The following is a 16,349-nucleotide window of genomic DNA, read 5'->3' as shown; positions in this document are numbered from 1 at the left end:
AGAGTACAGTATGTATGTGTGTGTGTGTGTGTGTGTGTGTGTGTGTGTGTGTGTGTGTGTGTGTGTGTGTGTGTGTGTGTGTGTGTGTGTGTGTAAATATATATACCGTATGAATGTGTGTGCAGATTCCCCCGTGTTGTTTTCTCTAATGTGTAGTTTCAGGATATTAAGAATATTATTGAAGTTGGGGAACCCCATAAAATATAGGACAACTTAATAACTAATAAAGTGAACATTGTTTATTGTTTGGACTAATTTACAGGGTTTCAGTTTAGGCCATAGTACTAGAAATGAGGTCACAGTACTAGAAATGATGTCAATTGATATTGTCATGGTCGGTGTTTGTTTTTCTGTTTTAGGGTTTACTTTTTATATTTATTTCTTGTGGTATTTGCTTCCTGTTTGACCCGTCACAGCTGTAGCCCCTCCCTCATCAGCCTTCAGTTCTTCCTCAGTGGAGCATTGTGCGTTACTCATGACACGTCTGCTGATGCTTCCTGCCTCTTCAAGACTCATCCTTAACTTGTGTAATAGTTTCTGCTGCCACGTTAGCCTTTGTTTTAGTTCTGATAAAGTTTCTTTCATTTTATCAGCTTGTATCAAGTCTGCATTCCTGGGTCCAAACCCTCCTAAAACTTTGACACATTGGCCACCTTCCCTAACCTCTGTGCCACCACTCCACATTTCTAACCAAATGCTTTCAGGAATGATGATATTGTTACACAAATGAGAAAATGCTCATTTTTGACAATAAATGTGTGTTTAAGCAACAACTGAGTTTTAAAATGTTGATGGCATGAAACATATTTTATCCCAAGCAATTTACTTTTATTTTATTCTTGTATCTTATCAGTTATTCAGCTCACTGCAACTAAAAAAAGAAACCCATTCACAACATGGTGATCATCAACATCACATGTTATTTCACCTCATCCATTAAATGGCTGTTATTAGTTGTTATCATCCCCATACTTAGCGGTCAGACTGCCCCTCCTCTACCTCCTAGTAGGTTTAAAGGTATGTTGTTATTGCTGATAATATGGTCACGTGGTTAAGTTGACTCAAGGGTCTTGGGGTTACGTTTTATACGGGTCTGGGGGTTAGGTTTAGGGTCAGGGTTAGGTTAAGGTTCAAGGGTAAGGGTGTTAAGTTTAGGGTCAGTGGTCTGGGTCAGGTGTAAGGTTAGGTTTAGGAAAAGGGTTACATAAAGCTAACTAAAATACACTTCCGGTGTTACACGTGAGCCGCGATGCATATTATCACCCATAAAAAGGTAACTTTAAACCTACTAGGAGGTAGGAGGGAACAGACTGAACGCTACCCATGGGGATAACAACAACTCTAACGTCCATTTAATGGACTGAGAACATCCGAAGCCGCAGGTTGTTTGATTTTAGAAACTTTTAACCACTGAATTACACGGTGAACAGCAGAAAGCCGGTGAATGTGTTGTAGTTCATTGCATCGTCGTAGACGATCCTGTTTGGCTGCAGCTCCACGTACACGGTGTCTCCCACTTTCAGAGGGATTACCACCGCGTTGCTGCCCATGTCGTTGCTGTCGGACCCGTTGGTGTCCCAGACCGACGTTAACCTTTCACTGTTCTTCATCAGGCTCACAACTGAGTTGGGAGTTTGAGCGAGGTTGTTGAACATGGAGAATCGAAAGAAGTACATCCCATTGACCATCGCTGTGAAAATCCCTGTAAAAACAAGGAATATCAGGAGAAATGTAAAAAATGCACCCTATATTTTTACACCTATCTTTTATGTGTTCTACCTGTTTTTGTATCGAACATACCAGTTGCTGGATTGTAGCTATTGCCAGTGTTGGAGAAAACCTTTTTATACTTGAGTGGAGTGGCAGTGCTAAAAGGTCCAGTGTCTCCATGGCCAGAGTCCAAGAGAGCTGCAGAAAAAGCCACCTGAGGTTTGTCTGAAACATCAAACGCATCACAGATTTAAAAAATACACAACAAAAAAAATCATTTTTAACAACGTTCTCCATGAAAATATCTTACCTGCAGCGAGGCTTCGTAGCTCCAGGACTTCTTTTTCAGTTTTTTGAAGGCTTGTTTCCAGAAATGTTATTTTGTTTTCCATATTTGCAATTTTCTCCACCAGCACTCCCATTTTCTCACTCATCGACATGAGGGAACAGATGTTAGAACAGCTGGTTGATCCTGAGTGCTGAGAACCTTTGTCATTGTTTTCATTGGGTTCAGTTTCACGGCAGAAGGTTAAAGCAAGAATCAGGACGGCGAGCGTCTTCATCCTTCGTCTTTTATTGAGTTTATGCGAGAACTTTCTTTTTGTATGGAACCTGCCTTGAAAGCTTATGCAAAACAGGAAAAACCAGTTTCAGGAAAACATCCATTTTAAAGGACCAGCACACTCCTTATCATTGTTGATGTCCCGTTCACAGAACTGGGAACTCCCACCAACCAGTAGGTGGTTAATTATAAACCAGGGTGATCCTGGCTGAACGGGAAACGAAACATCTTTGACCCAGACTGAACAAACCCAAGTTTTGCTTTACTTCAAAAGTTATCAAAAGAGCTTTAAGAGTATTTAGGAGGAAAAACCTTTCACTGGAAATACAGATGATTATAGAAACTGATTAAAATGAATGAACTGATGAAGTTTATACGATGACCAAGCACCATGTTTTGTACAGTGTAGTGGTACAACATGTTAGTGTCCTCTGCTGACCTTCACACCATCAGTTTTGGTTAAACCTTCAAATGAGGAATTGCAAAACTGTGAATGTGACTCAGCTACTACCACAACAAACGTTAGCTCAGCTGTGGTGAAAGTGGCTGAGTTATTTCGTATAATGAGCTGTGGTGGTCATCCTGACCTGGCCTGACAAAAATTAATTAATCAGTTGTAAATGCACATTCAAGAAATGCTTTATGCAGTTTCATTAAAATGTTGCTAAATTTGTCTGGTGGTGGTTCTTGGGGGACTTTAGTACCAGACAAACATCCTCACTGGTCAAAACACAATACATATCAATGTAAAAAGACTTTTAGCAAATTAATTAAAAAAGATAAGAACTTTATTGATCCTGCAGGAAATTGTTGTGCCAAGGATTCAATACAAAGGGTCACGCACAAGGAATTAAACAATATATAAAAATAACAGAGAATATAAAAATAGTACCAACAAATAAGGTGCAAAACAGGTTCGTTGTGGACAGAAATATTAAAATGTTTATTATAGTGCAGGATTAATAGTGTGAACGTTTATCAAGCATTCACACTATTGTCATCCATTTTTCTTCTCAGCATCTTTCTCGTTCCACAATTTTTATGCTATTTCAACAAATCATGCATCAACATGTTCAGCTCTTTCAGGAGAAGGGTGCTATGACTTTTGGTATCGGTGCAACTTTAGCTTTTTGAAAGCCTTTTCCACCAGTTTTATTTCTCATTGAATCTCCTTCAAATCTTTAGATGTGTTTACAACTTTTTACTGCTCCTTTCACATTTTGTTCTGCTTCAGCTCCTTTCAGCTTCCTTGTACAAAGTTAAACTTTTTTCAGCTACTTTCAGTTGTTTTTTTTTCAGCTGTTTTGTGCTCCTTTCTGATTTTTTCTAACGCCAACATTTTTGTGCTTCAAACTTCTTTCTGTTAATTTCAGATTATTATGCTCATCGCAGCTTATTTCTGCTAGTTTCATTGTTTTCTTTTATTTCAGCTACTATTTAGCGGTTTAAGCTAATTTTAGCTTTTTCAGCTAATTCCAAAATTTTGCTCTCATTTGAACCTTTTTCTTCTTAATTTAGCAAAATACTGCCTCTCTCCACTTCCTTCTTATAATTTCAGCTTCTTTCTGATTTTTAACTCTCTTTCATCAGATTTTTTAAGATAATTTCCACTTTTTTCTTCTCATTTCTGCTTCTTTCAGTCTAATTGGGCAAACACTTTATGCTTTCTTCTGTTAATTTAAGCTTGTTCTACCTTTTCAGGTAGCTTTTTAGCCATTTAGCTGACTGAAGCTGTTTTCAGATTAATACACATCTTTCCTAGCAATTTCTGCTACTTTCAGCCTAATTAACTTCTTTCTGCTAGTTTCAGCTTTTTCTGCTATTTCAGCTATTTAACTGTTGTATGCTAATTTTAGCTTTTGCAGCCAATTTCACTTTTTTTTAGCTCATTTAAGCTTTTTTTTTTTTTGCTTCTTTCTGGTAGTTTAACTTATTTCTGTCTTTTCAGCTATTTCTGCCAATTTCAGCTTTTTTTTAGCTCATTTCCTAATTTTTGTGCTTTCTGCGTATTTAAACCTAATTCAGGCTGAATTATTCAGCAAACGTGTTCTTTGCTTTCTTCTGCTAATGGTTTGCCCTTACAGTTCAGCTACATTTTAGCATGCTTTTTTAAACCTAGTTTTAGCTGTTTTTCAGCAAGTTCTTCAATAAGCAATCACTGCATTTTTGCAGGAAATATAATTTCTCTAGTTTATGTTGTCCTCTGTGTAGAAAGGGGAGGAGTTGAAAAGTTTGATAGGTACAGGGAGGAAGGACTTCCTGTGGAGCACCTCCATGGCCTCAGTCACGACTGAAGGTGCTGCAGTGAGAGGACAATACGACAAAAACAGTTCTGCTATCATGAAACTATTAAAACAGATTTCTGAATTCCTTCATTGTATTTTGCATTAAAGCTGAAAAGACTCATTGTTTAATAGGAGTTCAAATAAAAACAGAAGATTGCAAAAGAACAGATTTCCTGCTGAAAAGCTTGGGACAAATTAACTTATTTTAATTACGGTCTATTGCTGCACCTGTAAGTCAGCTGATCTGTGTGAAGTGGTGATCAGCCGTCATGCTGCTTAAAACTCCTAAACTTGACTATTGAAAATATAAACCGAGCATTGCTTCTTAAATGTTCAACTAGAAGACACCGACATGTGCAATCCAATACCTCGCTAGTTTGTCGCAGTAAACTTGCACACTATGCAAACGTCTGACATTTTTACTTTGATCCACTATTCCAGGCATCAGTTCACTCAAAAATGCAGCAATAACTGCAATAAATGCCGCCGCTCGACCTTTAAGTTCAAACTCTTGAAAACAGACTTTCAAAGTAAAATCGGCACCACTTGCCTTGAAGTGTTTCTCAGAAGGACCTTGGTGTTTTCAGATGAAAGGGAGAGAGGAGTGTCGGCTGCAGCTCAAGGGTTTTGGTCCTTGTGCAACTATTCTCTGAAGTTTTTATTTTTATGATAACAATGAGGAAGCAATTACACATTGTATGATCATCTTCATTATAAATAAATATATGATCATCTTCATTATAAATCTTTACCAAAGTCAGTTCTTGTTCATCTTTAGGTGCATTAACAAAACGCTCATTATCTCACAAAACGTTTATTAGTGTAAAACAAGATTTAAAAAAACAGTACATTCATTTTGTTCCATTTAATAAATATACATTTAAAATAAATGAGTTTCTGGTTGATGCAAACAGTAAATAGTTTCAGTATGGAAGTGCAAACGGGAGGAGCGTCGGTCACGTTCTGCTGCTAGTTTCGGCAGCGTTAACGGTTCAAAGTTCAATAAAGTTTGGACGTCATGGAGGTCAGAAGGGGTTGTGCACCGCCGCGCTCCTCCTGGACGATGGCTCGACTCTGTAACGCGCCGCAGCGCGAGACTCAAAGGCACCGACCATTTGCTTCACCACTTGGTCGAAGAACACGCAGGCGAGCTGCGAGTGCAGCAGAGACCTGAACTCAAATGAGACCTAAAACAAAAACACACTTTAAATCAGTTGGCCAGATATTTTCCACAGGTTGGTTAGAAATCACTCAAGACATCTTAGTGGGGTAACTGTGTTTTTAATAGTGTGAATGTTTTATGAAGCATTCACACTATTGTGATCCATTTTTCTTATGGACGTTTTTCGCCATCGCTCTTGTGCCGCACATTTCAACAAATCATAAAATCAAAATGTTCAGCTCGTCCAGGACCTGCTGTGACTTTTGGGATTAGTGCAACTTTAGCTTTTTGAAATATTTAGCCTTTTCTGCCATTCATTTCCCCTCATAGCAAATGAATCAAGCTCATTTTCCATCCTTCAAATCTTTAGATCTGTTTACAACCTTTTACTGCTCCTTTCATGTTGTTCCGGTTCAGCTTCCTTATTAAAAATAATAATAATTCTGCCGTTTTCAGATTCTTTCTAAACCACAACATTTTTGTGCTTCTTCTTCTTTGTGCTAGTTTCAGCTTGTTATGCTCCTTGCAGCTTATTTCGACAAGTTTCAGGTCTTTCTACTATTTTAGCTACCATTTAGCATTTTATGCTAATTTAAACCTTTTCAGCTAAATCCACGTTTTGCACTCATTTAAACTTTTTTCAGCCAAATTCAGCAAAAATGTGCTCTCTCCACTTCCTTCTTGTAATTTCAGCTTCTTTCAGCTTTTTAGCTACTTTCTAGCAGGTTTTTTTTTTCAAATTTCAGCTTTTTCCCCAGATAATTTTCACTTTGTGCTCGTTTCTGCTTTTTTTCAGCAAATATGTTCTTCCTGCTTTCTTCTGCTAATTTAAGCTTGCTCTTCTTTTTCAGCTACCTTTATAGCATTTTTAGCTCATTTCAGCCGTTTTCAGACAAATTCAAAGTTGTCCATGGTATTTTCTGCTACTTTCAGCTTGTTATGCTCCTTTCAGCTTTTTTCTGCCAATTAAGCTTCTTCTGCTATTTCACCTACTATTTAGCTGTTCTGTGTTAAATTTGCCGTTTCAGCTATTTCCACATTTTTTTCCCAGATCATTTCAGCTCCTTCCACTTCCTTCTGGTAGTTTAACCTATTAAGACCCGAACTCTTGCATATGTACATGTCAGGTCCTAGGAGTTTAAGCTTCTTTCTGCCTTTCAGCTAATTTTCAGCTTTTTTTTGTTGTTGTCTGTTGCTAAATTCAGCTTTCTTTAGCTAAGTGCCTAATTTTTGCTTTCGTTTCTGCTTATTGAAACCAAATTCAGCAAATATGTTTTCTTTCTGCTTTCTTCTGCTAACTTAGGCTTATTCTTCCTTTTCAGCTACATTTCAGCATGGTTTTAGCTCATTTAAGCAGTTTTTCAGCACATTCAGCAATAAGCATTCACATTGCATTTTTGCAGGACATGCATTTTCTCTAGTTCCTCTTTGATGTTTAAGCGTCACTTCTTTTGCGTGTTCAGACGTGATAAAACGGACAGCAGCTCCTTCTCAGCGGCTTCAGTGAACCAGTTCCTGGCTAACCGCGGATCATCTGAGCCAGCTTTAATGTCAAACAGCGTTCCAGCAGCTCACGGCTATTTCCATCCTTAAAGGACACCATCATGCTGCTGAAGACTAAATTTAGAGCCTAATGAGATTTATTTAACTCTTCCTCCGAGTCACTAATCCTTTCACATCAGCACAGAACTTACAATTAATTCCTCTTCAAGAAAGCAACCTGATCTCTGCAGTTTTGTCCTTTAAATCAGTGAGATGGTTAACGTTGCAGATTTATTATAAGTTAGAACAATTACTTGTTGTTTCTTTATATTATTGCTGAAAAAAAAAAACTCTATTAAACTCAGCTCTAGACATTTTATTTTACCTAAAAGAAACTTACAAAGAAATCCACTTTGCATGAACCTGATGGGTCTTTGGCTCCAGGGGTAAACCTCCATATTGTTTCGAGATGGCTGAAGAGCGATCCGTCAGTGCACACGGCCTGTTTCAAAACAAATCATGCATCACCCTCTGGCGCCAAGACAAACTTTAATCCTAATTCTCTGCAAAAACACAGAAAAACTAAAAACATGCATCAACTGAAAGAAGAAAATACGGCTGCTTTAATATTTTCACTCCAAAGGGCTGCTGACACGTCACATTTAATCAAGATCATCAGAACTCAAACTAAAAAAGGACAAGCTCGAAGAGTTTCTTTAAGAGAAACTATTTTAGAACGTAGGGGCTGTATCAGTAATGGAATGGTTGATTTCATGGATGTGGCAGGTGAAGAACTTACTCTGATTTGGTGGTTTGGCACAAAGGTCAGCTCAGAGGTATATTGCTCAGTGATGGGAGGGAAACCTATTTCCAGTTCTGCCCGCATGGCGCCGTTTGGTCCCGTCATCATCCGGGACTTTTTGCACCAGGGAACAAAATGCTGGTACTCGTCCACGTTGGCCACCACGGTGTAGATCTGTTCTGGAGCGAAGCTGAGCGCACACAGGGAGACGACAACTTGAGGGTCATAAAGTTCACACTTGTCCTGCATCCTGACCATAAGGAGGCTCTTACTGCAACGTCCGGCGCTCGCAGTACTCCATCCTGCGGGTGCTGATGGGAACAGCCAGGCTGATGAAGCTGCGGCTGGGTGTCTCCATGGGGGGGGGGGGCAGGATGGAGCTGAAGGCTCCTCCTCTGAGCCACAGTCCCACAAGATCCCATGTGTCTACTGAGAAAATACATTCATATTATATAGAAATGTGTATGAAGACAACTCGGTATGAAGATGCCTTTAACGTATAGTACAAAAGTGCTCTTGTTACACTTTTCTTTAAGCAAAATATCTGGATCGATAGGTGATTGATCTTGGAAACCCCCGAGAGGAAATGACCTGATTAAAGTGGGGTTGTACACAGGAAGTAGTTGTGCTCTCAGCTGATAACTTCCGACTCACCTGGACAGAGTTCTTCTCGTGTTTCTCTGAGCTGCTCTCAGGAAATGAACGTCCAGCAGCGCCTTGAACAGACGACAGCTCGTGTTGTTGCTCATCGTGAAGTTTACTGAGAAACCTCCACGCGGACTCCACTTTAAAGCCGCCACTTGCACCGAGCGGGGAGAAGTTGCGCGACGCGCCATATAAGGAGATACATGTTACGTAACGAGTTGCGTCATCGGATCTGACCAATTACAAGACTCGTGGGCGATTTAAACACAAACATGAAATCAGTGATTTACTTTTACTTAATAATGTATTAAATATAATAATATTATATTTAATTTGGTCTGTCAGTCTCCAAAGAGTGCAGGTCAGAAAAAAAAAGTTTTATTTTTATTTCCTGTTTGAAGAGAAGTTAAGCAAATCAAACTATTTATTTTCTCAAAAGTGCGACATTTTAAACATTTTACAGGCTTAATTAAATTGATTAAAATGAGTGGGATCAAATTATATTCAAATGTGCATTAAATCAGTTAAGAGTCATTCTAGAAGCGATAATAATAATAATGATGTAAGACTTGTTAAATTGGCAGCACGGTGGCACAACTGGTAGAGCTGCTGCCTCTCAGCAAGAAGGTCCTTGGTTCAAACCCCAGTCCGGGGGCCTTTCTGGGTGGAGTTTGCATGTTCTCTCCGTGCATGCGTGGGTTTTCTCCGGGTACTCCGGTTTCCTCCCACAGACCAAAAACATGCATGTTAGGCTGATTGGTAACTCTAAATTGTCCCTAGGTGTGAGTGAGAGAATGAATGTCTCGTTTGTCTCGTTTGTCTCTATGTGTCCCTGTGATGGACTTGCGACCCGTCCAGGGTGTACCCTGCCCCTCGCACAGTGATTGCTGGACATGGGCACCAGCGACCCCCGTGACCCAAAATGGAATAAGCAGGTAAAGATAATGGATGGATGGATGGATGGATGGATGGATGGATGGATGGATGGACTTGTTAAATTGATGATGAACTAATAGCAGTTTGAACACTCTCAGACATTTTTTAGGTTTTCCAGCAAGAGCCATAAAAAGAAAACGATGCTTCGCCGTGGGTTCTAACTTACGAGTTAAACCATATATTTTCCACAAACCTCTTTATAAGTTTTAAATAAAGACTTTGTGTGTTTGACGACCAAAGGTTTGGCAACCAGGGATGTAAAAACATTTTCACTAGTGTTGTTGCGTCCAGAAAGTTCGAGCTCTGGACGTGACGAACTTGGACTTTGATGCAACAGAGGTGTTGACGTCACAACGCTGACCTTTGTAATGGTTAAACCAGAGGTGAAACGAAGAAGAGGCTGTGTGCTAACAGCCAAACTGGTGTGTGCTGGATCCAAACACGGATCCTCAGAAAGGAATTAGAGCGCCTGATCTGGGACGGATGTAAAAGCCTTAATCAGCCCTGTGGAGATACGTACAAACAAGATAACCTGCCTCGGTGTTGCAGGAGAACTCGCTCATCCTTTAACTAAACGCCACAAAGACGCCGGGAGCTGTTCCAACTGGATCTCGGCTCCTTCAGATTTTATTCCTCGACATTTTAAACAGAGAGTGAGTTGATCAAACCTGTTTCCTGTAACAATTCAGTTCACACAAGAAAAACTTACTTTATTTAGATTTGACACCTTTTTTAGATTTCTATTAAGACTGAAGATTTGAGTGAAGCTCTGCTGATGTTAAATTAAAACTTGTGTTGGTAGAGTTCTTGTCCCAGGACCCGCACCAGTTTCACTGTTTTATTAGAAAACAACAGCGTCATGTCTACCAATGACTTCCTGCACAGAATGCACGAGATTTATTTTCTAATCCAGATAAACTTTACCATGACAAGAAATTAAAAGATATCCATCCATCCATTATCTTTTACCCGCTTCTCCATTTTCGGGTCGCTGGGGTCACTGGTGCCCAGTCATTGTGCGAGAGGCAGGTGGACCAGTCACACTCTAGGGACAATTTAGAGTTACCAGTCAGCCTAACTTGCATGTTTTTGGTCTGTGGGAGGAAACTGGGGTACCTGGAGAACATGCAATCTCCACCCAGAATGGACCCTGGGCTGGGATTTGATCCGGCGACCTTCTTGCTAAGAGGCGGCAGCTCTACCAACTGCTCCACCATGCCACCAATTTAAAAGCTATTCATAATTATATATCATTTATTTATTTATTGTACTCTATTAATCCCCATTGGGGAAATTAATTATCTGCATTTTTCCCATTGCACATGTGAGCACACCTGTAAAGCAGTGGGCTGCCATCCAAGGCACCTGGGGAGCAGCTGGGGGCGGGGCCTTAAAGGATGAGCTCATGGGCACAGAGTTGGTCAAGTGAAGGTGGAGGCAGCTGTGGGTGTTTCACCTTTTCCACCTTGATGTTGTCGGTCCAGGGAGTTGAACCACGGCCCTCTGATCCAAGGTCCAGCCTCTCTAACCACTGCACCACCACTCCCACTAACAATTTCTTATTGTTTATTAAGAATGCACAGTAAGAACAGAGAAATAATTACTTGTAAATGAAATACTTTCAAACAAACCTGTTAGAATAAGATAAGATAGAACTTTATTGATCCCACAGGAAATTGTCATTTATGATCAGATTTAAAGTCAAATATTTAAAAAAATACTACTAAAGTACACTATTTCATTCTTTCTTACAACATGCAGAAGGCATTTCAAGACAATTTGGTTAATGTTTAAATGTTTGTTTAACACCTTGTTTTTGTGGAAAGTATTTTTAGGGTGCATTTTTCAGCAAGTCAACAACAAAAAGACGATGTTATTTTTATATAAGCAAGCCAAAATTCACAGACGTACTTTTTAAACATTTCCACTTAAACAATATACATAAGAAATCGTAGAAAAACAGCAATACCAGAGGATTATGCAAACAGGGAGCGAGCTAGACGAATGCAGACACCGAGGGCATGACTCAAAAGGCAAATATTTCCCCAACAATGATAAGCGATGCACAGAAATAAAGCATTGAGCCATTCCATTTTGTTGCCCATGAGCTAAAATTAGCAGAGCTAACGTTAATCTTTACACAGAAACCCTAAGATGAAGTGGTAGCAACGAGCGCTTGAAATCATTGTTCCTCGTCTGTAAAAATGATCTTGCCCATGTCTCTGATGTATTGTGTTCCATCTGGATGTGCGGCCTTGAGCTCGAGAGGCGGCACGCTGCTGTTGGTGAAGTACCTGAAGGCCGGGCTGGGTGACTGGATGGCAGCTAGAAACACCTGCAGGACACGAACGAACACAGGAGCACATCGCTTTCTTCTATCAGACCTTGGACATGACGGAGGAAACTATTTTTATCAGTAATATTTCTGGACATACATGAGTTATTTATGAACGTTTATGAAGCATTCACACTCTTGTGATTCGTACGTTTTTCAGCATCTTTCTCGTTGCACAGTTTTTGTGCTATTTCAACAAATCATAAATCAAAACGTTCGGCTCGTTCAGGGCAATCCTGCTATGACTTTTGATATTGGTGCAACTTTAGCTTTTTGAAATATTTTGCCTTTTCGGCCATTTTTTCCCCATAGAAAAAGAATTGAGCTCATTTTCCATCCTTCAAATCTTTAGCTCTGTTTACAATCTTTTACTGCTCCTTTCACATTTTGTTCTGGTTCAGCTTCTTTCAGCTTCCTTGTTCAAATTTTAAAGTTTTTTTTTCAGCTAATTCAGCTGTGTTTTCAGCTGTTTTGTGCTCCTTTTAGATTCTTTCTGCTAACTACAACATTTTTGTGCTTCTAACTTTGTTCTGATAGTTTCAGCTTGTTTTGCTCCTTTCATCTTATTTCTGCTAGTTTCACCTTTTTCTTTTATTTCAGCTACTATTTAGCTGTTTTTATACAAATTTTAACATTTTCAGCTAATCCCACATTTTTTGCAGTCGTATCAACTTTTTTAAGCTTAATTCAGCAAACATGTGCTCTCTCCACTTCCTTCAGGCAATTTAAGCTTCTTTCTGTCTTTGTGGCTATTTTCAGCTGTTTTTTTTTGTTTGTTGTTGTGTTAATTTCAGCTTTTTTCAGATAATTTCTACTTTTTTGTGCTAATTTTTGCTCCTTTCATCTTATTTCTGCTAGTTTCACCTTTTTCTTCTATTTCAGCTAATATTTAGCTGTTTTTATACAAATTTTAACATTTTCAGCTAATCCCACATTTTTTGAGTCGTATCAACTTTTTTAAGCTTAATTCAGCAAGCATGTGCTCTCTCCACTTCCTTCAGGCAATTTAAGCTTCTTTCTGACTTTGTGGCTATTTTCAGCTGTTTTTTTTTTTTTTGTCGTGTTAATTTCAGCTTTTTTCAGATAATTTCTACTTTTTTGTGCTAATTTCTGCTTCTTTCAGCCTAACTGAGCAAACATTCTTTCTTCTACTAATTTAAGCTTGTTCTACATTTTAAGCTTCCTTTTTAGCTTTTCAGCTACTTTCAGCTGTTTTCAGATAAATTCAAGTTTTTTGTGGTAATTTCTGCTACTTTCAGCTTAAATAACTTATTTCTTCTCATGTCAGCTTTTTTCTGCTAGTTTCAGCATGTTCTGTTATTTCAGCTACTATTTAGCTGATTTTTTTTTTTTTTACTAATTTCAGCTTTTGTAGCTAATTTCCTAATTGTGCTAATTTCTGCTTGTTTAAACCTACTTTGACAAATATGTGTTATTTCTGCTTTCTTCTGCTAGTTTGGGCCTGTTTTTCCATTTCAGGTACAATTCAGCAAGTTTTTAGCTAGTTTCAGCTGTTTTTCTGCAAATTCTTCAGCAATAAGCCTTCACATTGCATTTTCACAGGAAATGTAATTGCTCTAGTTTTGTTTATGTTTCTATTAGAAAGTAGATTACTTTAGATCTAGATCTACTGGAAAAAAAATAGACATTTACGCTGAAGTATTTTAGCTCATGCACTTCAAACCTTCTGAGTATTGCTACACAACACAGGTGAAGTTATGTACGCTACACACCTTCACGATGTCTTCAGTGTCCTGAGCAGCATTCTGGAAAACACTGCTGCAGTGTTGCAGGTATTTTTCATACAGACTGAGTGTTTGGGCATCCACCTGTTGGAGAGATGGATCCCCAAGCTCCGCCTTCTGCAGGTTAACCAGGAAGTCGGTGTCGACTGGACCACACTCAATCAGAGTCACACTACCAATAAAACCGTTTACTTATTAGTGGCATTTACTGTGTGTCATAGATAAAGATACGTTTTTAAAACAACTTACTGGATATTGAAGTGTTGCAGAAGGACAGCCAGACACTCGCACGCTCCCTCGATTGCAAATTTGCTGGCGCAGTAGACCTCATTAAAGGGCAGACCTTTGAAAGCATTCAAATGGATTGTTTTGGAAAATCCATGTTCACTAAAGTCAGCCAAAAGGATTTCTATCAAAATACTAAATTTTAGTTTTAGCCGTTTGAGATTTTGTTATCCTTTGTTTATCTCACCGTGAAGTCCTCCGGTGCTGCCGGTGACCAGAATGTGTCCCTGGCCCTGCGCTTTCATCTCTGACAAGAAGGCCTGAATGGTCTGAATGGTCCCGAAGAGGTTGACTTCCAGAATATGTCTCATTGAATCCAAAGACTGCAGCTCCAGTGGCCCCATCAAGCCCACACCAGCGTTACACACTAAAAATAATGAGAAAGTGTCACATCGGCACCCAACAGTTGCATCCGTTTCGGCCTAATCCGGTTTGAGCATACCCAGAATGTCCACTCGTCTCTCCACAATCCTGTCTCTAGCCTTCAGGATGGACTGCTGCTCAGTCACGTCCATTTGAAGTATTTCTAAGGTGTCCTGGTGCAGGCCCTTCACACACTCTAACAGACGTTCCTTCTTGGCCAAGTTCCTCATTGTGGCGTAGACTAAACAGAATGCAGCACTTAGTGGCACGTTGTTCACATGTTGGACTAAAACAGACGAAGTCTTTGTGTCTTAATGACAAAACTTTGAACCACTCCTAAATTTCTAAGATATCATAAGCATCATGACTGAACGCTGCGGTTACCTTTGAATGTCTTGTTGGGGTCAGAGGCCAACCGGACAGCCAAACTGAGACCAATCCCAGAAGAGCAGCCCGTGATCAGCACCACCTTCTTCTCCATGGAGCTTTGCTCAACAGCGTTAGAAGAGAAGAAAGCAGCAGGAGCGAAGTCCAATCAGCACGAAATGAGCCGGATGATGTGGATGGAAACTTATGAAAACCCTCCTCAGATTATCACAAGGCCCCGTAATCCTGAACATCTGCCTGTTATCGGCCACCTGGAGTCGCTCCGTTGTTTTCATGCCCTTGCTGAAGAATGTCCTCCGGTTGTTTTGGGAGGGAGATGTGGGAAAGTGCTTTTAGCTTTGGGCTGGATTTTTAAAACTTCAAGCAACACAAACAACTAGAAATTACAGTTTCTATGAATATTCTGTGTGAATGAGCTGAGATTTGCTGAACAAAACTGAAACTGAAATAGCAAAGTTAAGGAAAGACTAGCTAAAAGGAGCAAAACAGTAGCTAAAACCAGAGCTAGAAGTTGCAAAAAAATAAAAATTAAAGCAGAAAAACATTAACTAAAACCTAAAAGCAGTTAAATACTATGTATGTTAAAACCCCAAACTAGCTGATAGTTATGTAAAAGTAGCAAAAGGCTAGCTATAACCTTAACATAGCAGAATGGTAGCCACAATAAAAAAAATAGCAAATGATTAGCTAACATCTAAAACAGGGTTTCCAAGCTTTTGGGTTCCGGGACCCCCTCCTAACTCTCATGTTTATGAAATAATTGTCTTCAATTTGTCTCTTTAATGTAATGGAAATATCTGTGTAACATAAGTACTTAAGACTTGTTCTTTAATAGTGTTAATACAACATTTATACTTTTAAACACGGAGTATTTTTCATTCAAGACACATTTACTGGTAATTAACAAAATATTTAATTTCAGCTTCCAAAGATTTCAGTTTTGAGAACATTGACAGCATCAAACATCATTTTAAAACTTTATTCACATCATGAACAGAATAAATGTATCGCCACTTCTATTACAGGAAACTCTTTACATCAAACTGAACAGAATCATAAAAGCAGCAGTCAAACCAAGTCCCAGGGCTTCATTCGTCAGCGGATCCATGCCGGAACGCAAACAGCGGGTGGGGGTCTGTGGGTCCACCCCCAGAAAATCTTGAATAAAGTAGATGTGACTTCCTGCATTTTGTTGTATTGTAATGGCTTCTTAAACATCTACCTGCTTGTAAAAATAAATTAAATAAACTTAATTTTTGGGAGGACCCCCAAGCACCGGCCCGCGGACCCCCGGAGGTCCGGGGACCCCAGTTTGAGAACCTCTGGCCTAAAAGATGCAAAGAAGACAAAGAAGATGAATCTGAAACAGAATGATGTCGACGGAACAGAAGAGATGCAGAACAACTACTCGTGTGAGGGGGTTATTTCAGGGCTAGATTAAATTTACTATGACTATTTTAACCATTACCACCTTAATTATGTAAAATTATGAAGTTATTTTGACAGGAATGACAAAGTATCCTGGTTAAATTTGATCAGACTGAGCTTTGCAAAGCACCAGATGGCAGCACAAGATTCAAGAGCTGCAGCACCTCCTGAAAACCATAAAGAAGAATCTAACCGGTGCATCTGAGAGAAATAACCAAATGT

The 16,349-nt window shown here is 39.4% G+C and overlaps 3 protein-coding genes across 3 annotated transcripts; all 3 read right to left on the bottom strand.

Annotated features, from left to right (window-relative positions):
• Nucleotides 1-818: 818 nt before the first annotated feature.
• Nucleotides 819-2,314, bottom strand: LOC119421389 (complement C1q-like protein 2). Its single transcript, XM_037688755.1, has 3 exons — nt 2,021-2,314; nt 1,801-1,935; nt 819-1,702 (listed from the first exon to the last, which is right to left on the bottom strand). The coding sequence occupies exons 1-3, from the start codon at nt 2,271-2,273 to the stop codon at nt 1,416-1,418; spliced, it is 675 nt and encodes a 224-aa protein (XP_037544683.1). The 5' UTR covers nt 2,274-2,314; the 3' UTR covers nt 819-1,415.
• Nucleotides 2,315-5,540: 3,226 nt separating this feature from the next.
• Nucleotides 5,541-8,808, bottom strand: si:ch73-141c7.1 (coenzyme Q-binding protein COQ10 homolog, mitochondrial). Its single transcript, XM_037688754.1, is given in 6 exon segments — nt 5,541-5,744; nt 7,602-7,703; nt 8,001-8,193; nt 8,276-8,370; nt 8,372-8,432; nt 8,658-8,808. Coding segments are annotated over 6 exon segments (708 nt in total). The 5' UTR covers nt 8,753-8,808; the 3' UTR covers nt 5,541-5,582.
• A 2,958-nt stretch (nt 8,809-11,766) lies between these two features.
• hsd17b1 (hydroxysteroid (17-beta) dehydrogenase 1) lies at nt 11,767-14,793 on the bottom strand. The gene is made up of 6 exons (XM_037688753.1): nt 14,697-14,793; nt 14,392-14,553; nt 14,137-14,316; nt 13,914-14,007; nt 13,653-13,836; nt 11,767-11,919 (listed from the first exon to the last, which is right to left on the bottom strand). Exons 1-6 carry the CDS (start codon nt 14,791-14,793, stop codon nt 11,767-11,769), a joined length of 870 nt encoding a protein of 289 aa, XP_037544681.1.
• Between the last annotated feature and the right edge of the window lie 1,556 nt (nt 14,794-16,349).

Source organism: Nematolebias whitei, chromosome 15 (assembly GCF_014905685.2).
Source record: "Nematolebias whitei isolate Nwh7 chromosome 15, NemWhi1, whole genome shotgun sequence".
In the NCBI taxonomy this organism is placed as follows: domain Eukaryota; kingdom Metazoa; phylum Chordata; class Actinopteri; order Cyprinodontiformes; family Rivulidae; genus Nematolebias; species Nematolebias whitei.
The sequence above is the reverse complement of the archived record's forward strand: the minus strand, read 5'-3'. Positions and strand labels throughout refer to the sequence as shown.